The sequence below is a fragment of the Lipotes vexillifer genome, unplaced genomic scaffold, assembly GCF_000442215.2.
Source record: "Lipotes vexillifer unplaced genomic scaffold, Lipotes_vexillifer_v1.1 scaffold382, whole genome shotgun sequence".
Taxonomy (NCBI): domain Eukaryota; kingdom Metazoa; phylum Chordata; class Mammalia; order Artiodactyla; family Lipotidae; genus Lipotes; species Lipotes vexillifer.
The window spans coordinates 9127475-9149559 of NW_006780611.1; the positions used below are offsets into that span (position 1 = coordinate 9127475).

The window sequence follows — 22085 nt, forward strand, 5'->3', positions numbered from 1 at the left end:
GGACGAAGGTCAGCAGGTGAGCACGAGGGTGAGAGGCTGAAGCGGATCAGCTTAGAGTCTCTCTTGTTGATGAATAAGGGAGAAGCTCATCTTCTGAAGTGAGGGAGAGAAGGTCAGCTTGACGGGAGTGCTTGAGGAGAGCAGTGGCGGTTTGGAATTGTCTTTGAGGGAAACGGGAGCGCCGAGGACAAGCAGAAGGGTCTGTGGGAAACTCCTGAGGAGCCAGGCGGCTTGGAGAGCATCGGTTTACAGTGTGGCTTTTCTCTCGGTCTCCTGGGAGAGGAGAGGAGGAGAGGATCCTAACGCATGTCAGACCTGAGGCGCTAGACTGCGTCTGTGGGGTCGCGGCGGGGCAGCAGGGGCGTGGGTGGAAGGAGCCGAGCCAGACCTGGACGGCCCACGTTCGGGAGTGGGGGCTCCCCAGGGCACACTCGTGCTCACCCCACAGGAGAGCCGGCGTGGGGTGCCTGCCGTACAGGGGGCCCGGATGGCCATCCTAGCCAGAGAAGCCACAGCCACCAACAGATACGTGACCATGACAGGGGCCAGACGAGGAAGAGGCAGACACTTGTCCCTTACCCCCTGCCTCTGTTCCAGCACCTGTCAGAAGCTGAGCTCAGAGGCGGGAGCTGTGTTCCTTCAGTCGACCTCCAGAAGACGGAAGGGAAAGAAAAGTAAAAAAGCAGCCAGAGCAAAAGCACAGAGGTGGGACAGCACCTGGTGTGCTGGGGAATCTTTCACGCACGTGTGACTGACACATCATGGGGCAGGTGACCGGAGACTGGAAGGAGAGTTGAAATTCTGGTCAGGTGGGATGTAGACCCTCTCACTCCTCACATCCATATTGTCTTTCTCTCTGATCTCTGTGCTGTGTTTTTGAATGATTTCTTTGTACCTGTCTTTCAGTTCCCAATTTTCTCTTCAACTGGAGTTAATTTCCTGCTTAAATCAACCAATTATTCTTTTTTCATTTCAGTTATTTTATTTTTCATTCTTAGAAGTCTACTTGGATCTTTGTCGGATCTACTTGGTTTTATTTTTATAATCTCTCATTTCTTGCTCATCTTTTCAAGCTTTTATTTCTTTAAACAAATTAAATATATTTGTGGTTATTTTATCTTCTATGTTTTGTAATTCCAGTGAATTAACAATGTCTAAAGGCTTTGCTGGTCTAATTCTGCTGGCTTTTGTATTTTCAGGCACAGTGCATAGTACATGATCCATCCTCAATGTATTTGTTGCATAAATGAATGAATGAAAATATATGGAAGGTGCTGGAATAAAAAGAGCAAATGAAACGTTAATAGATAAATTCCAATATGGTGCTGTAAGTCATATTATTAAAATATAAGCTACGGGCTAAATAGGTGAAGGGGCTTAAGAGGTACAAACCTCTAGTTATAAAATAAATAAGCTATGGGGAGGTAATATACAGCATAAGGAATATGTCAACAATATTGTAATAACTTTATATGGAGACAGATGGTTACTAGACTTGTCATAGTGATCATTTCATAATGTATGCAAATGTCAAATCACTATGTAGTACACCTGAAACTCACATAATGTACATCAATTATATTTCAATTATATATATATATATATATATATATATATATATATATATATATATATATATATATATATATATATATATATATATATGCAGAGAGCTGTAAGAACAAGGACCATCCCCCTTTGCTGGGGGAAGAGAAAAGGTACCTGTCATCAGGTATTCAGTAAGGTGTTTTCCAAAGGGACATAGATTATATAATACTTGAAGTTTTACTAGGTCAGGGTTTTGTGTGTATGCTTATTTTGAGTAGTAGAGCACTCATGCTTCATGAGAAATAGCACTTCATTTGAATTCACAATTTAAATGATATTTAAAGGTTTGTGCGGTATTGCAGACTTAGACATGATTTATACTCAGTACTGAGGTAAAAAAGTTTATTATTGGTCTGTACATATAATGGGGAAAATGTTTGAGAACTGTATAGTTCCTCACCTCATCGTCATCTTTCCACGGCACACCAGGTCTCGTGGTCTCAAATACCAAGAACCAGTGGGTACAAAGAGCATGCATCGTGCCTGTGGTCTGTGAATACAGAAATTCTGGGGAGAAGGGAGAGTACTGGTGTGTTCCGATTCCAGTCTGCTTCCAGGCAGGGCCGTGGTGGGGACTCCCTCGTAATGCCACCTCTTTAGACTCTCCCGAAATACAGTACCTGTTTATTTGTTTACTGTGGGCTGGGTACCATTTCAAACATCTCGTATATTTAATTCATGTCAGAATTAAACCTCTGACCCAATTTAGCTTAATATTTTACTCTCCTGGAGTCACCTGTAGGGTTTTATTGTCATTACAAGATTTGGTTGGGTGGTCACAAACACTTCAGGCACCTGCCCATCTCGGTCAGCCTAGAGTATACCCTGTAGCACGTGGAGACCTTAGCATGCCAGAGAACAGATCCACTTAAACTCTAGCCTAAAAAACAGAAAAATGGACATAGGTAATGATCACCAGCTTCCCGAAGACATGTCCAGCTTCAGTTTTGATAACGATAATCTATTGAGGGAAATTATAGTTTTTATTATTGTTGGAACCATAACTATGGTGTAAAATTTAATAATGAGCATCCTGTATCTACCTATTTTATAATCCATTCATTGTGAGCCATTTTCGTGGCCTGAAAGTCTTCAGCCGTCCCACTTGAAGATTTTTAAAGAAAAGCACCTTAATTTTAAATGTGTCCATATTTTTCTGTGAGACGCTAAACCATTATCTCAAATTTATATCGAAAGAAGTAGTAAATATACTTTGCATATTTCACAGCTGTATTTTCCAAATATGTTTTCTTATGTTAATACTTGGATATAATATATACTACAGTTAAATATAATGATATACGATAAAAAATTCTCAGAACCTATAACTGTGTGTGTATACACCCACACGTACACATATGCACACACACACTTATCATAGATCATATGGAGAGTAGAGCTATTCTAACTTATTATGATTATTTGGAGCTTTATGTATATATTGTAAGGTAAATATATTAAGATTTTCATGTCAAACATGTTATTTAACTTTCACATTAAATATCCATTTTAAATTAACGGCCTGTCTACTTTAAACCAATATATTAATGAGCAATTCAAATCACCCCTCCATGTTAATTATTTATAACTCTGGCCTCTTAGCAAAATGGCCTTATTATCTTTTTTTTAACATCTTTATTGGAGTATAATTGCTTTACAATGGTGTGTTAGTTTCTGCTTTATAACAAAGTGAATCAGCTATACATATACATATATCCCCATATCTCCTCCCTGTGGCGTCTCCCTCCCACCCTCCCTATCCCCACCCCTCTAGGTGGTCACAAAGCACCGAGCTGATCTCCCTGTGCTATGCGGCTGCTTCCCACTAGCTATCTATTTTACATTTGGTAGCGTATGTATGTCCATGCCACTCTCTCACTTCATCCCAGCTTACCCTTCCCCGTCCCCGTGTCCTCAAGTCCGTTCTCTACATCTGCGTCTTATTCCTGTCCTGCCCCTAGGTTCTTCAGAACCATTTTCCTTTTAGATTCCATATATATGTGTTAGCATATGGTATTTGTTTTTCTCTTTCTGACTTACTTCACTCCGTATGACAGACTCTAGGTCCATCCACCTCACTACAAATAACTCAATTTTGTTTCTTTTTATGGCTGAGTAATATTCCATTATATATATGCCTTATTATCTTCAGGTCCTATTTCCTTTGGTTAACATAATTACTAAAGTAGAAGCTCCTTCAGTTACACAGTTTTAAACTACAGAAAGACATATGTTGGCATCCATCTTTTGTCGTGCATGCCCACTCTCTGCTTTGTAGCTGTAATTGGATACTGTGTATCAGACTAGGAGAACTGATCACAGCAATAACTCTGTTGGAATATAACACCCATTATCAGATTCACAATATAATAGAATATAAAATAATTTGCAGTGATTATAGTACCTGAAACAAGGCAGTGGAATTATTGAAAAATGAAAAGGTGTTACCAGTATGGGAATGTTCCTGTCTGTAGGCAAAGTCTCTCAACTCAGAATTAAATCTGATGTTCTCTTTTAAAAATGATTTCATCATCGTCTCCAAACCAGCAAAAACATTTTCAGTACCTTCGACAGCATAGCTATTTCTCTTTTGTCCTTAGGCTCAAAGCGTGGAGGTGTGTTGGTGGTGGGTTTTTTTTTCCTTGCTTCAGGCATTTTGGTGATAAGTCTGCGTTTAAATATGCTGTCTGATGTCTTACATAGGGAATAAGCTTCTTCCTAAAGATAACTGTCAAGAATATCCAAACCAGCTTTAATATGACTGACATTTCAAGGTCCTATTCTGCATTAATCAAGTATATTAGCAGGTGTAAATCACTGTACAATAAAGAGACTGGGTACAGTCTCATAATTTAATACTGGGCTTCCCATCCAGGAGTCTGCTGGATATATACTTGAGAATAAAGCTTTTTGACATTCAGGTTTAAATTGAAAGAAAATGAGAAACCAGATAAAGCAAGCCAACCAAATTAATTCACTCTGTACTCCTCTCTGCCTTTTCAGTGGAATTCAGAGAAATTCTCTCCCAGAGAAAGTTGGGAAGCCCTCACGAAACAAACCCTTTAGTGTTTACAGAGTATCCATTTATGCGCTTTGTGTTCAAACATAAAAAGACAAACGTTTTGCTGTTCTCCATCAAATCCCCACAGGTTCTCCTGGGCTTCAGAAAATTTTCCATAAATGCTGTTCATTCTTTATATGAATCCAAGAAAAAATCTACCCCATATCCCTTCCTGGGAGAAGACAGACAGGCACAGATACACAGGCCAGCTTAACTCTGTCCCCCTCTACAAGGCCCCGCATCCCTAAAGGCAGCCCCAGGGACAAATGGCCTGAACCCAGTCACTTCACAGTTACGCACCATTACAACAACTGTGGTAAAGAAGTACTTGGTGCAGCTGGTTCTACCACACTCTTTGGTCCTTTTACTCCCCTAAAAAGAGCATTGGTTTAGAAGTCAGGAATCTGGAGTTCTAGTCCTACTTCTGCCCTTGAATCATTATGTGATCCTGGCAAGTCACCTAATCTCTGGAAGTCTCAGGTTCTCCTGTGTATCACCAAGGGACTGAATTAGAATGTCCTCTAAGACTTCTCCTGTCCTATAGTCAAGTTTCTCTTAGTGACTAGATCATCCAGATAATGACTCCTTGAACAAACATTTATCAAGTGACTGTTTAGGTACTCCACCGGTCAGTTACAGGTTGAGCAAGTTGAGCAGGATGTGTGCCCTGAGCAGGTGTTCAGCCTCCAGGGGTGCCAGAGCTGTCAACAAGCTCTAACAGGTCGTCAACCACAGATTTGTTTATTGCTGATACCAGAGCTTAGTGCCTGCCACTTACTAATACGTAATAAATATTTGTCAAATGAATGAATAATATTTGAAATAATAAGTGAAAATAAGAATATTCACATTGTATTATGCAAAAGCAAAGAAAAGAGGGATTCATTTTAACTTTGAGGATATAGAAAAGACTTTACAAAGGAGGTAGTATTTGAATCGAGTTTAGAAGAGTGAAATCGCTTTTGATAGAGAAGGGTAAGGATGAGGATATTCTGGACTGAGGGAAGAGCATGAGCAAAACCAGAGAGACGTGAAAGTGTATGTCCGCCTAATGGCCATCGCCCTGGAAGCTGGAGTCAGGTATAAAGAGGCAGAAGAGCATTGCAGGCAGGAGGAACAGTGTGGGTGAAGACTTGGTGCCTGGAAGGAGCGTGGTAAATGTGAAGAACTGGGAGAAGTTAAGCATAGCAGAATCACACGGTTTTAGGAAGAGTGGTACAAAACGAGACGAGAGGTAAATGGGGACTGATTTATGAAGAGCCTTGTAAACCATATTAAGTAGTTTGAAGAAGTATTGGAAAGAAAATGATCAGATTTTCAGTTTGGAAATGTCACTCTGGCTGTGCTATGCAGCTTGAACTGAGGGGACAGGGCGGGGAGACCTTTTAGAGGCTGTGGGAGCAGCTATGCTCCAAAATAACCTGCGTGACTGGGAGGTTCATGGTCATATGAATAGAGGTAGAACAAACACCCAAGGATGAGGAGGCTGGAGGGTAGTGAGACTGCCCTGTGCAGAGGGATGACTATATATTTAGGGCTGAAACTCAGCAGAAGTCAGAGCTGAGAATTAAAATGTGTGAATTACTTGCTTACAGGTGATAGATCTCATCCTCCTTTAAGTATGGTAATAGATGACATCGCCCTGGGGTATTGCAGAGGCAGAAAAGAAAGGGGCCAAGGATAGACTGTCTACATTTTAGAGGAAACAGAGCCAGGGAAGAACATTGAAAAGATTGCTTAGTGAGATGGAGGAGCCAGCAGAATTCAGCTGAAGCAACCACAGAGGAATGAGTTTCAAGGAGTGTCTTGAGATTTCAATTTCCTTCTTCCTCATCACTCCTGCCTGTCAGTCATGAGGTCCCCTGGCCCTGGCTCCTTCCTTTCCCTCCAGATTTCACTCCTCCCCTCTGCCACACACTTTGCTCTAGTACCACCGAATGGTTTGTATCTGCCCTGCTTTCCCCCGCCCCACGCTGTCTGTAACCTTCATTGCTTTGCTGAGGTTGTCCCATCTATTTGGACACCCTTCCCATCTGTCTCATCTTGGTTGACTTCTCCTACTTTCAGCTCGGCTCAAACACTACCTCTTTCAGGAGACTTCCTTGAACCTCTTTGACATCTTTGTACCTCTAAACCTCACACAGTGCCTGAATGTGTAGTTTCTTGGTACTTGTTTTGGTATTAAATTAACCTTAGAATCTGAATTTCTCGGTCTCCTGGTTGCTTTTCCTTATTTCTATTCTCTCCCAGCCCTAGAGCATTTAATTTAAAGGTATAGCAATAATTTACCTAAAATACTGTATCAGCCAGAATCCAGTAAAGAGACAAAATGGTGTACCAGTAATGGTTCTGGCAGCTTTATTGAGGTATAATTATCATACAATCAATGTAAATATTTAAAGTGTATAATTTGATAAGTTTTGACATATGTATATACCCATGAAATGACAACCACAATCAAGATAATACTCATCATTCCCCAAAGTTTCCTTGTGCCCTTGGTAATCCTTACACCTGCCCTTCCCTGCCTTGCCCCTTCCCTGTTCCTATGTAATCACTAATCTACTTCCTGTCATTATAGATTTTATGGATTTTCTAGAATTTATATAAATGGATTCATACAGTAGGTGCTTTTTTGTCTGTCTTGTTTCACTGGCCTAATTATTTTGAAGCTGTGTGCATCAATAGTTCACTCATTTTTATTGTTGAGTGATATTTCATTGTATGGGTATACCATAATTTGTTTATCCGCTCACCTATTGAGGGACATTTGGGTTGTTTTCAGATTTTGTCTGTCAGAAGTCTTGGGAATTCCCTGGCGGTCCGGTGGTTAAGAATCCACGCTTCCAATGCAGAGGGTGCGGGTTTGATCCCTGGTCGGGGAACTAAGATCCCACGTGCCATGCGGCTCAGCCAAAAAATTAAAAAAACAACAACAACAAAAAACCAACCAAACAAACAAAAAAACATTCATGAAGAAGTCTTTGTGAGGACTTAAATTTTGTTTTCTATTGGCAAATACCTAGGAGTGGAATGCTGGGTCAGCCAAACTGTTTCCCAAAGTAATTGCACCCTCTTACATTCCCACCAGCAATGTGTGTTACTCTAACCAGTGTCCTGTGAATGATGAGGTCTCCCACTGGCTACTGGATGCATGAACTCCCCACCCGTGTGAGCTCTGAAGATCACACCTACTGTTCCTTTCAGGAGGTGCATGCCCCGGCTTCAGGTAGCTTCCTCACCTGCCTGCACTGATCAGCAGATCTCCAGAGGTCTCTCTGGTACTCTACCCTACACACTCCTATCATCTTAGCCTCCGCAGCTGCCCAGCTCTATCTCCTCAATTCGGATACTACTGCACTCCCCCTGGGTTCCCACTTCCTTCTCTGTGGCCTGGAAACTCTCTCCAGGCAGTACACTGGGAAAATCCTTAGAGCTCACCTTCTTTAATTTCCTTCTTTCAGGATTCACTGTCCTGTATTGCCTGAAGTTCACAGTCTGGCAACACTGTTTCATTAATTTTGTCCAGTTTCTCGGTTGTTTTAAGCAGTAGGTTAAATCCAGTCTCTGTTCCATCTTAGCCAGAAGAGGAAGTCTAATCAGCACCAGTTATTTTAACAGAGTTTCTTCTTTGACCTATGGGCATTTGAAGTGTGTTTTTATTTATTTATTTTTTTGGCTGCGCCGCACGGCTTCTGGGATCTTAGTTCCTTGACCAGGGATTGAACTCGCACCCTAGGCAGTGAAAGCGCAGAGTCCTAACCACTGGACCACCAGGGAATTCCCTGAAATGTGTTTTTAAATCTCCAAATATTGGGGAGTTTTTTCTGGGTATATTATTATTTATTTCTAATTCAATTCCACTGGCCAGAGAAGTTAATATAAGATTTCAAGCTTTTAAAGTCTATTGAGATTTGTTTCATGGCTCAGCATATAGTTTATCTTGGTAAACATACCACGTATACTTGCAAATTTACCAAAAAATGTGTATTCCGGCAGTGGTTAGGTGTGGTGCTTTATAGATGTTGATTAAGTCAAGATAGTTGATAGTGTTGTTTATGTCTTCTGTATCCTGATATTTTGTGTATTCTGTCACTTGCTGAGAGAGGGGTATCAAAATTGCCAACTGTGATTTGGTTGGATTTGTCTAATTCTCTCTTTAATTTTATCAGTTTTTGCTTCATTTAGTTTGAAACTCTGTTATACATCTACATACACATATTATGTTTATATCTTCCAGATGATTGACTCTTTTGTCATCATGAACTGTCCCTTTTGTTCTCTAATAATACCCTTTGTCTTGAAGCCTATTTTATCTGATCTTAATATAGCCACTCAGCTTTCTAATGCTTATTGTTACATGGTATGTCTTTTAAAATCCTTTTACTTTCAATTTACTTGTGACTTTGTTTTTAAATTGGATTTTTAGTTATACCTCTTTGTATTAATTTTAGTGGTTTCTCTAGGGATTAATTTATATATCCTGAACCTTGTGCAGTCCCATTGCATCACCACTTTGCATAAGATGTAAGAATCTTGCAACAAATAGGTCTAATTTACTGCCCCATCACTTATGCCATAACTGTAGAGTATAAATTATATTTACATCTGTTGCACTACTTCACACATGGTGTTATAATGTTTTAAACAGTCACATATATTTTAAAGAAATAAGAGAAAAAATAATATTCTATATTTACCTGAATATTTCCCATTTCTAGCACTCCTTATCCTTCCCAAAGATCCAGCTTCCCATCTGGTATAATAAGTTTTCTTCAGCCTGAAGTACTTCCTGTAGCATTTCTTGCTATAAAGGTCTGCTAGCCATTAATTCTCTTAGTTTCTGTTCATCTGAATATGTTTTAATTTGCCTTCAATTTTAAAGGACATTATTGCTGAACATAGAATTCTGCATTGACAGTTTTCATTTCCTTTCAGCACAATATATATGTGTGTATGTGTGTGTGTGCGTGTGTGTGTGTATATATATATATATTATAATCTGGTAATTAATACAGTTTATTGGCTTTTGCCCTTTTTTTGTTTTACCTTTCCTCCTCCCTCACTTGTGCTCTTGGGATCACCAGCCAAATCAACTACCTGCATCTAAGTCTTTTTTTCAGAGTCTGCTTTTGGGGGAACCCAAACTGAAACATGTTCAATTTACGTTATGTAAATCTTTATACAAATATACAAATACTTTCTTTTTTTTCCACGAAAAAGACCATTTGCTAAACAAATGTATTCTTTATATTCACTCATTTATTGAGAAGCTGCAGTCTCCTATACATTGTGAAATTGAACTGGTAACTTGTATTATTAGTTATTTTTATGTCTTTGGCACTTAGTGTGTATATGCCTGCAAGTATGTATATATATTCTTTCCTTCTACCTATCTACTTATCTATCTCAATAAAATACACACTTGCTCTTAAGTTCATTGACAGTTAGAACTATGACTTCTTCTTAAGTTTGTCTCTAAAATCTAATACAGTTCAGTGCAAACAGTAGGTGCTCAACAAGCGTTTCCTGATTGATCATTCTTATTTTTAGGCTTCACATACACTATGCATTGTTATACACAAAGTCAACATATAAAATTGATATTAGATAATTTACAAATTAAGGAATTATTAAATTTAACAAATATTTGCACACCTCCTGTAGGCAAAAGCATGGTGGAGGCTATGAAGTCAGAATGCAGGAACATAATATGGTGTGTGATAGGCTCTATACAGCAAATAATTCAGTGAAAAAAATGAGTTTACAGAAATAAATACTATTTCATAGAAGGGAAGGATTAGGATTGAGCAATAGACATGACTGGAAATAGCTTCCAGAAGTAGTAATTATTTGAGAAGGGCCTTGAGGAATAGGTAGGATTTAAGTAGACAGAGAACGGGGAGGGTGTTCCAGTGTTGGAGTACAGGGTGAGAAATCAATGGTAATAATGACATAACACGGAGAATGAGGATAAAGGGACCTGAATGAACATGGGGTGTGTGAGTAACCAAGAGAATGGCCTGACTGAGGGTTAGTTTCCTACTGAGTAAGGATAGAAAATAAGCAATGAAGGGCCTTTAAACCCAAGGCATGTAGACTTTGTCACTGAAACAAGAGGGAATTTTTGCAGGATTTTTTTTAACATGAACTATAAATAACTAAAGTAGAGATTGAATTGAAGAGGATCAGTTTGGCATGTTGCACAGAAAGAGCAGAGATGAAACCCGGCTGATGGCATAGAAACCCAGTACAACTTGCTGTCTAGAGTCTCCAGGCCTCTTTAGCTTTCCATTTAAGTGAAGATTTTTCTCTTTTAGGTCATCTGTGCATTTAAAATCATTATTTTCGATTTGTCATCGTGCTTTCTCTTTTAGATCATAGGATTTTTTTTTTTTTTTTTTTTTGCGGTATGCGGGCCTCTCACTGTTGTGGCCTCTCCCGTTGCGGAGCACAGGCTCCGGACGCGCAGGCCCAGCGGCCATGGCTCACGGGCCCAGCCGCTCCGCGGCACGTGGGATCCTCCCAGACCGGGGCACGAACCCGCATCCCCTGCATCGGCAGGCGGACTCTCAACCACTGCGCCACCAGGGAAGCCCAAGACCATAGGATTTTATTCATTTTAAAAGGTTATCGGTTTTTTAAAAAGTCTAAGCAACCAGAAGATTGCATTCTGTTCTTTCCGGACTATTGAGAAAGGGGGCTGATAGAAACATAATGACTCCAGTCTGGTTTCTTTCGTTGAATTTTAATTTTTTTTTTTTCTTTTGTAATTTTAAACTTTTGTACTAAACTTTAAAATTATGGTTATACAGATGACTTTATACATCCCAATTCTGAGATTTAGATGGAGTGTTATTATGAATATTGTCATCAGAAAGTCATTGTCACTCTGAATTATCTTAGTTTACATATTGCTAAATTTCAAGAGGATTTCATTTCTTATAGAAAGACTTTCCTCCTAAGAAAAATTAAAGTCAATGGAAAAATACTTAACTAAAATTCACTTTTTAGGAATGCTTTTATGTCAATCTGGTGATGTACACAGGCACTTTGGGATACAATTGATCTCATATTCTACTAAGAATATATTTTTTAAAGAACGTTTATCAGCTAGGTATATAACTTGATCATATGCACATCGGGAATATTTCAGAAGTTATTAAGTAGTTAAACTATATTCAATTTAAAAAACAAAGGCATTACCTTTCTTTGTTCTTGTGCTTCCGTTTGGCTTTTCACTCAACAAGCACTTATCAAACACATCCTATGGGAATGGCACTGTTGTGTGCTGCGGTGTAAAGAAAACTCCTAGTAAGGTCTCCTCAAGGAGCCTGTTTTCAGGTAGGCAGCCAGACTTGTAGTTAACAAGATGAAGTGTTACAACTGCTCACAGGGCTCCAAACAGGGTATGGTAAGATAAACAATAATAGGATAAGACGAGGAAAAAAAATCAGGGCAAGCTTTATAGAGAAGGTGAGAGTTGAATTGAGTTTTAAAAGATGAAAAAGTTTGGAGATGAGAGGTCTGGGAAAAAATGGAATTCCTGGTAGAGGTAATGACTTAGGTTTCTTGAACTGTCTGATTCTGTGGTAAACTAGCAGCACTTTTGCCCAGGTTAGCCTCCAACTGTGGATGAAAATGGAAAGGAAGGTTAGAGTCAAAGAAAATGTGTTTTTCTTTATAATAACTCAGAGCCTGCAAGTGATGATAATAAGCATCTCACTGCACACTGTGAGGTATGTTGTGATGCACATTGTGATATGTAAACACTTGATAGCAACTTACTTAATTCCTGCTGCCTCCTCTCTTTTGGGAGCTCAAATGAGACAGTCTTCCTCTTGCCCTCTCTCAGTTTTCTTTCCTTCCATATCCAACTTCAGATGAAAATAGCAACTTACTAATTCCTGGTGCCTCCTCTCTTTTGGGAGCTCAAATGAGACAGTCTTCCTCTTGCCCTCTCTCAGTTTTCTTTCCTTCCATATCCAACTTCAGATGAAAATATCTGAGAGCAAGTCCCTAGCACTGACAGTGTTGATAACAATTTGCATCTAGAAACTTGGACCAGGCTCATAATTCATATTCAGTAATATTTCCATATCAGACCCACCCTAAATTCCAGATCCTCTCCATTCTTTCAATTCCTTCAATTTGTAATAAATATTATTTGTCTGTTGTATTCCAGGTACTTTGTCTGTTATATTCTAGGTACTTTGGTAATATTAATGAATAAAAGGAACAAAGATCCCTGACCTGATGGAACTTACATTTTAGTAATCATCACAACTGCTCTGGAAAATTGCTTTTTTTCTTCCACAGAGATTTATCATGAAAATTAGGTTGCTATCTAAGAGAGTGATTTTCTTTTACGGGCTTTGTATAGACACTGGGGTGGGAAGACATTTTTTATTTCTGGGGAAAAAGGCTTTTTTGTAGCTGGGGGTTCTGTAAGGCTAGACCAGTATGATGTGGCATATTTTCTCTAGTTTATCTTGTAAGAGATGAAGGTTTGAAGGCACTAAAAATATAGTGGTTTCAGAGACAGAAAAGTGGGTGAAGGGAGAAATATTTAAAGACAAGTTATTTGAAGCTTTCCTTGACTTGGCTTCAGTGAGGAGAGAGAGAGAGAAGACAGCCACCAAATGACTAGTGCATCAATTATAGCTTGGGTATACTTTATACAGACAGAATAGGAACATAGTAAGAAAGTAGAAACGACTAAATAGAGAATTCTGTTATGTCATTAAAAAAATCCAATTATTAAAAATGCAGTAAATTTGAAATATTTTCAGTTTTATTTTTTGTTCACAGTTCTTATTTGTTACTTCACAGATGCTGTGCCTGTTCCCTCAGAAAAAAGCCCAGCTCTGCAGACAAGTGTGAGTTTCGACAGGAAATCAGACAGTACCATTACAAATACTGTAATAGAAAACCCTTTGCAAACGTCTCTAGAAAAGCAGCCAGCTGCAAAAAGTTTTGAAACATTGACAACTTTACCAGCAATTTGGCCATCTAGTAATGAAGAGTTCATCAACCCTAATTTAAGGATATCAAAGCCGGATTCTACTTTCCATAACCAGAGCTCTGTGGAGACACTCTCTGTCTCTCCCTCATTCAAAACATTTGACCCAGTGAAACAGACTGTAATAATCAGTAAGGACCATCAAAAACGAACAGAATCCGGCCTGGTTCAGATGGAGGATGAAAACCTCAAGACTTTAACCACGTGGGGTGAGTCTACAAAAAACCTCTTGTGAAGTACTCTCTTTTACTTTTCTCTGCTTTCTGTCTCCTGTTTTTGTTCCCTCGTTTTACTCTCCATCCATTGGTATTAAGAGGGGTACTTGAGCTGGGAAAGTCCCCTTTTATTAAAGGGCTAATAGCAGTTCATCTTTGTGGATTACAAGTGCTTGATTGAAGCACACGTTCTGAACAGTTTTGATGCAGAACAAGTTAGAAAGAACTAGCATTAAAGAAGAGCTTCCTGTTAAACATTTAGGCTAATTATTAAAAAACTATATGAAAAAAATTGTTTAGTGTGTACGTCGGTGTGTATACACACACACACACCTATCTATCTATCTATATATATATATATGGGAACACATGCATATGTGTGTGTGTGTTTTCCCTTTTTTAAAAGAGTTGTGTACTGATTCCAAAAACAGTGGAGAATCTCTTCCCTTTTCTGTCTTACAAAACATTAAGAGGGTTGCAGTATTCTTTAGACTGGGTGATAAAGGATAAAGCCAGTTGAGATTCCAGGTCACTGGCCATCAGATACTAAATCCTACATTTTTATAATTACACTTTCTTCTGTAAAGTTAATTAGTAAAAGAATAACTTGTTTGCTGGTGCATTTTTCAAAGACAAAGTAGTTTATTCTTGTATAGGATAATATGCTAATTAACTCATATAAATATAAAGTTTTTAATATAAGTCTTTTAAACTGCCTCAAATTCAGGTCAGAAGTACAATATAAATACAAACAGTGGAAGCCAAAATGTTGAGGTTAAAGAAATTTATCTTGGTGCTAGTAGGGCCAGTGAATAACAAAAGACTCTTCTTACTGCTCTTTCCAGAATTTTTTTGAATTGAGTAGCCTAAAATAAGACTAATTCTTAGTTTTGTCACCAGATCAACTTTTCTGCTGAGACTGCTGATGGAGAACCCAATTAGTACTGGTTATGATGGCCATGTTAGTTTATGTGCATGGCTGTCCCCTGGGAAGTTGTTATTTTGATTCATTTCTTTCACAAGTACCACAAAAAGAAAATTGAGAATAAATTTTGGTCACTGCTTGTGTACCAAGTACATTTAATTAAAAAAATTAGCAAGAAGTTCCTCTAAAACCAGTTAACAAGGAAGACTTCTTCTCCTACTTAAGATGAAGGAGATAGCATTTGTCTAATCCTCCACCAAAAATACTGGTTAAAGCTGGAAAACTATTAGAAGTCATTGTAAAACAACCGAGGTAGAAAACACATGATGGGTCAGGATCCTAGGAAAAAGGATTGTGATATTGTGATATAATAAAAAATATATATTTGGTCTTCATCACTGATTCCTGGCACAGAGCTCCTGGAACCCTTGTAATTTCCTGAGTGATAGGAGAGAGAGGAGCATCTTTTGTTAATCATAATAAGCCCTTTCAAGCCCACCCCTGACCTGTGGGGAGAGGAGAGGGGGTGGATGCTGAGTTAATCATCAGGGGACAGTGATTTGGTCAATCATGCCTCTGTATTGGAACTTCTATAAAAACCCTAAACAACGGGGTTTAGAGTGCTTCCTGGTTGGGGAACACATAAAGGTTCTGGGAGGATGGCACACCTGGAGAAGTCATGGCAGCTCTGTGCCCCTATCCCATACCTTGCTCTATGCATTCCTTCCATTTGGCTGTTTCTTTATAAACCAGTAATAGTAAGGAAAGCATGTTCCTGAGTTTTGCGAGCCATTCTAGCAAATTATCAAACCCAAGGAGGGGACCATGGGATCCTTCAATTTATAGTCAACAGATCAGAAATAGAGGAGGCCTGAACTTGCAATTGGCGTCTGAAATGGGGGGCAGTCTTGAGGGTTTCAGCCCTTAATCTCTGGGGTCTGCACTAACTTTGGGTAGTTAGTGTCAGAATTGAATTAAATTGTAGGGCACCCAGTTGGGTGTCCACAGAGCACAGGAGAAATCCTTTGTGTGGAAAACCCACACGTTTGGTGTCAGAAGTGATGTGAGGGCCTTCCCTGGTGGTGCAGTGGTTGAGAGTCCACCTGCCGATGCAGGGGACACGGGTTCGTGCCCCGGTCCGGGAAGATCCCACATGCCGCGGAGCGGCTGGGCCCGTGAGCCATGGCCGCTGGGCCTGCGCGTCCGGAGCCTGTGCTCCGCAACGGGAGAGGCCACAACAGTGAGAGGCCCGCGTACCACGAAAAAAAAAAAAAGAAGTGATGTGAGAAGAGTAGGAACTAGTTCACATTTAGTTGGTCCCACATTCACCTCAGTTTTCCCCACTTGCATTGTTTGCTTATTAGCAGAGCAGGATGATAGAAGCTGAGGGAAAATTAGAGGCCTGGGCTTTCCACAGTCTCACTGAGCTTGGGAGGTAAGGTTGGAGTTTGGGACTTCCAAGGTGTCAGGGACTCAAGGGGCCAATATTCCAGAGGGGAGGGAATCACAGAGAAAAAGTCCTAAGTCTTTGTGTAATTTCTTACTGTTACATTTGCCTGCTGCTAAACTGCTCCTGTTCTGGATAAGATGCTGAGAAACGAAACGGGAAGCAGCCAACCCGTTTAGCCAACCTAAATGGGAAGAGGCTGACGAGCTAATCAGAGATTCTCATAATCTCGTGGCTCTAAGAGACAGAGGTCGGAGTTCAGGATATGCCAGATTGTAGGGGCTGTGCTAAATACTCTGTGCTTTCAGCTGGGCTCTCTAACAGGCTACACCCTAAGCATCAGAAGTACACTCTAGGAGTAAGGACAAGCCAAATATAGAACAGCCCTCCCAAATGCTGAAACCGAACTTAAACTAGAGCAAAGTGTCTGGAAGACAATGAAATCCTTTCTTGAGAGCTGCTACAATTTTTCATGCATAATGTTTGGCATTCAACAAAAAATTACCAGGCATACCAGGAAATGAACAAATGACCAGAAATACAGGAGAAAACAGACAACAGAAAGAGACTCACAAATAATCGAGATACTGAAGTTATAAGATAGGTACTTTAAAATAATTATGATTAATATAATCAAGAAAACAGAAGAAAAGATGGGGAATTTCATCAGAATAGAATACTACTTTCTTTAAAAAAAGAATCAAGTGAATTCATGAATTCCAAAGCTGAAAAATATAGTAACTGAAATTAATACCTTGAGGGTACTGTTCAGTGCACATGGCCTGAGATGTCAAAAGAGACAGTTCAGCACTGGCAGAGAAGCTGAAAATTTATGAGGGAAACCCTGAAAGGGAGGGAGACTCAGATGGAGTCTCAGATTCCATTTATAAACTCTGCCCAAATCCTTGACTGACTGCTAAACTGTATGTGTAAGGGAAGATCCCAGTGACTCGTGGAAAAAAAAAAGAACACTGGAAATTATAAATATGTGGGTAAATATAAAATGCTATATATTTTATTTCAATTCTAATTTGAAAAGTAACATACAACTGTTCAAAGCAAAAAATTTTAATAATGTATTTTGGGTTTTAAAAGTTATGTAAATGTAATTATATCACAACATAGCACAAAGAATGGCTGAATTGCATAGTTGTTAATGGCACAGGTTCTGGAGTCAGACTGCCTAGGTTCATAATCTCAGCTCAACCACTAATTGTGTGACCTTAGGCAAGGCCCTTGACCTCTCTGCATGTCAGTATCTCCATCTATAGGACAGAAGTCATGATGGCACTGCCACATGGAACACAGAGGCCGTTATAGGAAAGGATTCGAGGTGAGAGAAAGGAGACAAGAGCTGGTGGGTCAGGTAGGGGGAGAGATCCCAAGATGGAGCATGATGTGGGGAAGGCAGACAAGAATCCAGACCAGAAAGAGAGTCACCTCATGCTGCGGGCCTGTAAGGAAAGAGGAGAAAGGCTGTACCAGATGTGAGGGAAGGGTTTTGTTGTTTTTAATAATTTAAATGCATTGAGCCTTCGTGGGCCACACTCTGTGTGTCATGGCCTCAGTATCTTATTGTCTGAGGTCACCTACCAAGCCTGAGGGTTTGGAGTGGTAAAAGGGCTGTGAAGAGACTGGAGATTTAGAACAGCCAATCTAGAGAATGGAAGAGGGAGCTGATAAGACACTGAGAAGACGGAGTAGTAATTTGTAGTCCAGATTTGCAGCCGCCTGTGCTTTTCTGCTGTAGTGCTGAGCATCCCAGGGATAGGAATGAAAAGGGTAGATACTTAAATTGAAATAGGATTAGGACAGGGATTGGGGAACTGCAGCCTCTTGGTCCACAGCCTGTTTTTGTAAATAAAGTTTTATTGGAAAACAGCCACACCACTCAGCTCGCATATTGTCTTTGGCTGCTTTTGTGCTACATCAGCAGAGCTGAGTAGTTCAAACAGAGACTGTATGTACCACAAAGCCTAAAAGATTTACTCTCTGGTCCTTTATATAAAAGGTTTGCTGACTCCTGAATTAGGAATTAGTAGCAGGTAAGGCAGAAGACGTGTTGGCAAGGGGGTAGCTAGAAAATGGCTGAAGTGATGGATCCTGGGATTCTAGACTGGACAAGAAAGGAGCCAGAACTAGGAGGCACTGATAGAAAATAGAAGGATGGTTGCATCTATTGTCTCAATGAGGCCAAAGTGTAGATGTATTAAAAGGAATGTAAAAGGAATCTAAAAGGCTGGAAGTAATTGAGAAGAAAAGTAATCTTGGAAAACAAGATTTCAGAGTAGGGCAGTTGTGAGTGATGACATATTCTAGGGAATACTCAGAGGAATGGCTGAAGGTCATTGTGGTTGAGGAATTCAAGAAATGATGAGGCTAGGATGGATGGCTAGTCTCAGATGATGGAGGATAAAGAAGATAGTACCTATTTCCTGGTTTTCTTTTAAGAAATATGTGTTTACATGAAGGCTCCAGGTCTGATGTTATAAACTCTTTGGAGATAATGAGCTGGGCAAATTAAAAAATACTTGCACACTCATATTTTAGCAGTTCGCAAATATCAGGGAGGCTGTTGAGGCAGCCACCTAATACACTTTAGTGTCTTTACTGAATGAGAGGGATGGATTTGCTGCAGCGACCTCCTTTGACCCTTTGATGATAAATAACTGTTCCTAGAACAGCCCATTCTTTCTGCTCCTCTGTTTATTTGGAGCTCAAACTATTGTTTTAGGTCGTTAGTTTATCATGCACGCTAAAAAGGAAGCAGGAGCTAGTGAGTACTTAGAAGCCAGATCTGGTGGCAGGCAGCTTTCATTGTAGTCTCATAAGCCACAGTTAGGGTAAGTGTGTTAGACACACTGGATTTTACTTTCTAATTTGGGGGAGGAAAAAAAAAAATCTATACATTCTCATGTTGGGATAGTCGTGAGCATTCTCACTGGCTTCGTCCTTTCTTTCTGTCTCATCGGTTCCATTTTCTTACTCTGAATTTCAGCAGTAGTTGTTCTTTGTAGCTGTGTTTCAGTTCACCTTTGCTGGGGAAAGAAACCAAACATGACACACACACACAAGACTCATTAACCATACCTTTTTCTTTTGGGCTGTAAAAGCCTTCAGAGCTAGAACAATTAACAATTTCCCTAAGAAATGGGGAAAATGATAGACAGTTCTGCAGACCATCTCAGCTGACTCTGAGCTACTGGTCAGGCTGATTCAGAAGCACCGCGCAGAGCAGAGCATTGAAGGGAGAGGGGAGTCTTATCACCTGCCGGGGAAGTCACAGCACACGCGCTCCCTGTCCCCCAGACACGGCCCGACAATGCTTCCAGCTGTGCAGCCCCTGCCTGCTTTTGTACAGACAAAAAGACACACTGATTTGATTTTTTTTTTTTTTTTTTGCGGTATGTGGGCCTCTCACTGTTGTGGCCTCTCCCGTTGCGGAGCACAGGCTCCGGACGCGCAGGCTCAGCGGCCATGGCTCACGGGGCCAGCCGCTCCGCGGCATGTGGGATCCTCCCAGACCGGGGCACGAACCCGTGTCCCCTGCATCGGCAGGCGGACTCTCAACCACCGCACCACCAGGGAAGCCCTGATTTGATTTTTTTAGTTTAGTGAACCAAACTTATACTTCATAGGTAAGTGAGTAAACTCACCTTTAATCCAGTAATCCAATTTTCCTAATACAAATGTAGCATAAGTGATTTATAATCACTTATAATGAGGCAGACTTATTAGCATTTCTCTGTGTTACTACTAAATCTGGTTCTTTTGTGTAGCTTATTTATAATAATGGCATTAAAAATAAAATTTCAAATATTACATTAAAAAAATTGAGATCTAATTCATGTACCATAAAATGCACCATTTTAAAATGGACAATTTAGTGGTTTTCAGTATATTCTTAGAGTTGTACAGCCATCACTACTGATTCCAGAACATTTCCATGACCCTCAAAAGTCCTGTACAGGGACTTCCCTGGTGGCGCAGTGGTTAAGAATCACCTGCCAAGGCAGGGCACATGGGTTTGAGCCCTGGTCCGGGGTCCCTGCCACGGAGCAACTAAGCCTGTGTGCCACAACTCCTGAGCCTGCGCTCTAGAGCCCGCAAGCCACATCTGCTGAGCCCTCATGCCACAACTACTGAAGCCCGCGTGCCTAGAGCCCATGCTCCGCAACAAGAGAGGCCACCGTGATGAGAAGCCTGCACACCGCAACAAAGAGTAGCCCCCGCTCGCCACAACTGGAGAAGGCCTGCGAGCAGCAACGAAGACCCAACGCAGCCAAAAAAATCAATCAATCAATTAATTAATTTTTAAAAAGTCCTGTACACATGAGTGGTCACTCCCAGTCCCCCTCACCCCAGCCCCTGGCAACCACTATCTACTTTCTGTCTCTCTGGATTTGTCTATTCTGGACATTTCATATGATGCAGTCATGCAATATGTGGCCTTCTGTGACTGATTGCTTTCACTGAGCATCATGTTTTCAAGGTTTATCCATGTTGTAACATAAATCAGTACTTCATTCCTTTTCATGGCTGAATAATATTCCAATGTATAGATAAATACATTTTATTTATCCCTTCATCAGTTGATGGATATTTGAGTTGTTTCCACTTTTTGGCTGTTATGAATAATTCTGTTACAAAGATTTTTGTAAATGTCTCATTTTTTTAACCATAGAACAAAATCAGAATAGTTTAATTCACATGTGTGGGTAACTTGACAGCCATTATATATCAGTGAGGAAGACTGAAAGAGATGAATTGGAGAATGAAAAAAAAAAAAATCCCTCTGTTGTACAGTGAACTGTTTAGTTGACCAAAGACCTGCTGCTAGCAGAAAAATTTCCATTTACTGCTAAAGAGAGTTTTAAAATATTTCCAGAAGTGTATTTGTCATTTTATTTTTGCAGCCCAGTACTTCCAAATGCTTTTTAAGTTTAAAATTGTACTATGATAATTAACAGACCCAATGTTATTCGTGAGTATAAAAAGTTAGAGATAACACATCAGCATTTGGAATAATTTTGTCAGTGCTATATTCAAGTGAGTGCAACGTTCATTAGCATGCATGTATCACACAGTGAGATTTTTACAACCAGCCATTTACAGCAGCTTATTTGCAATATTCTCTGCATTTCAGCTCTGGGGGGTGGACTGTGTGAAGAGGATGCTTGTTAACAAATAACCTCCTTAGTGAGCCAGAGAAGGGTCACTAAACAGGCAGGGAGATGCACCCTGAAGTGCAGCGTGCAGTGTCTGGTACAGCTGCAGCGTGTTTGGAAACAAAAGTAAATTGGCCTGCAGCAATTAGAGATGAAGTGGCTTTTTATGAGCAAAAGCATCCTGTAGCCTATGAATCAAAGCTGCAGAACTGTAAACAGTGAGAAGCTATTTACTCAGCAGTTGTAGCTATGAAGCAGAAGAAAGGTGGGCATACAGTAAAAAGCAGTGATTCTCAAAGGTTTGTTAAAACTCCTGAGCCCAACCCATCCCCCCAAGTGTCTGATTCAGTTGGTCCGGGGTGGGGCCCAAGAAGTTCATCTCTAACAAATAACCAGGTGATGCTGCTGCTGCTCCTGGTTCAGGAACCACACTCTGAGAAACACTACACATAAAGTGGAATACCAGATACTCATCACATCATACATGTGTGACTATCATAACTGTGTTATCTTTACATATATAATATTATATTAATATTTGACTCAAATATTAGTTTCTTCCTGGCCTTCTTAAATGTTCCTTATGAAATCATTCTTCCTGACCAGAGTGAATTATTTCTAGAATAGTTTCTTAGTACT

The 22085-nt window shown here is 40.1% G+C and overlaps 1 protein-coding gene across 1 annotated transcript in view; it reads left to right on the forward strand.

Moving 5' to 3' along the window:
• The window catches only part of ENTHD1 (ENTH domain containing 1), a 110442-nt gene that overhangs the window by 83329 nt on the left and 5028 nt on the right, over positions 1-22085 (forward strand). Inside the window, exon 5 of the mRNA XM_007453994.1 lies at positions 13502-13900. Coding sequence (XP_007454056.1) covers positions 13502-13900 — 399 coding nt within the window. The remainder of the gene's footprint in view (positions 1-13501; positions 13901-22085) is intronic.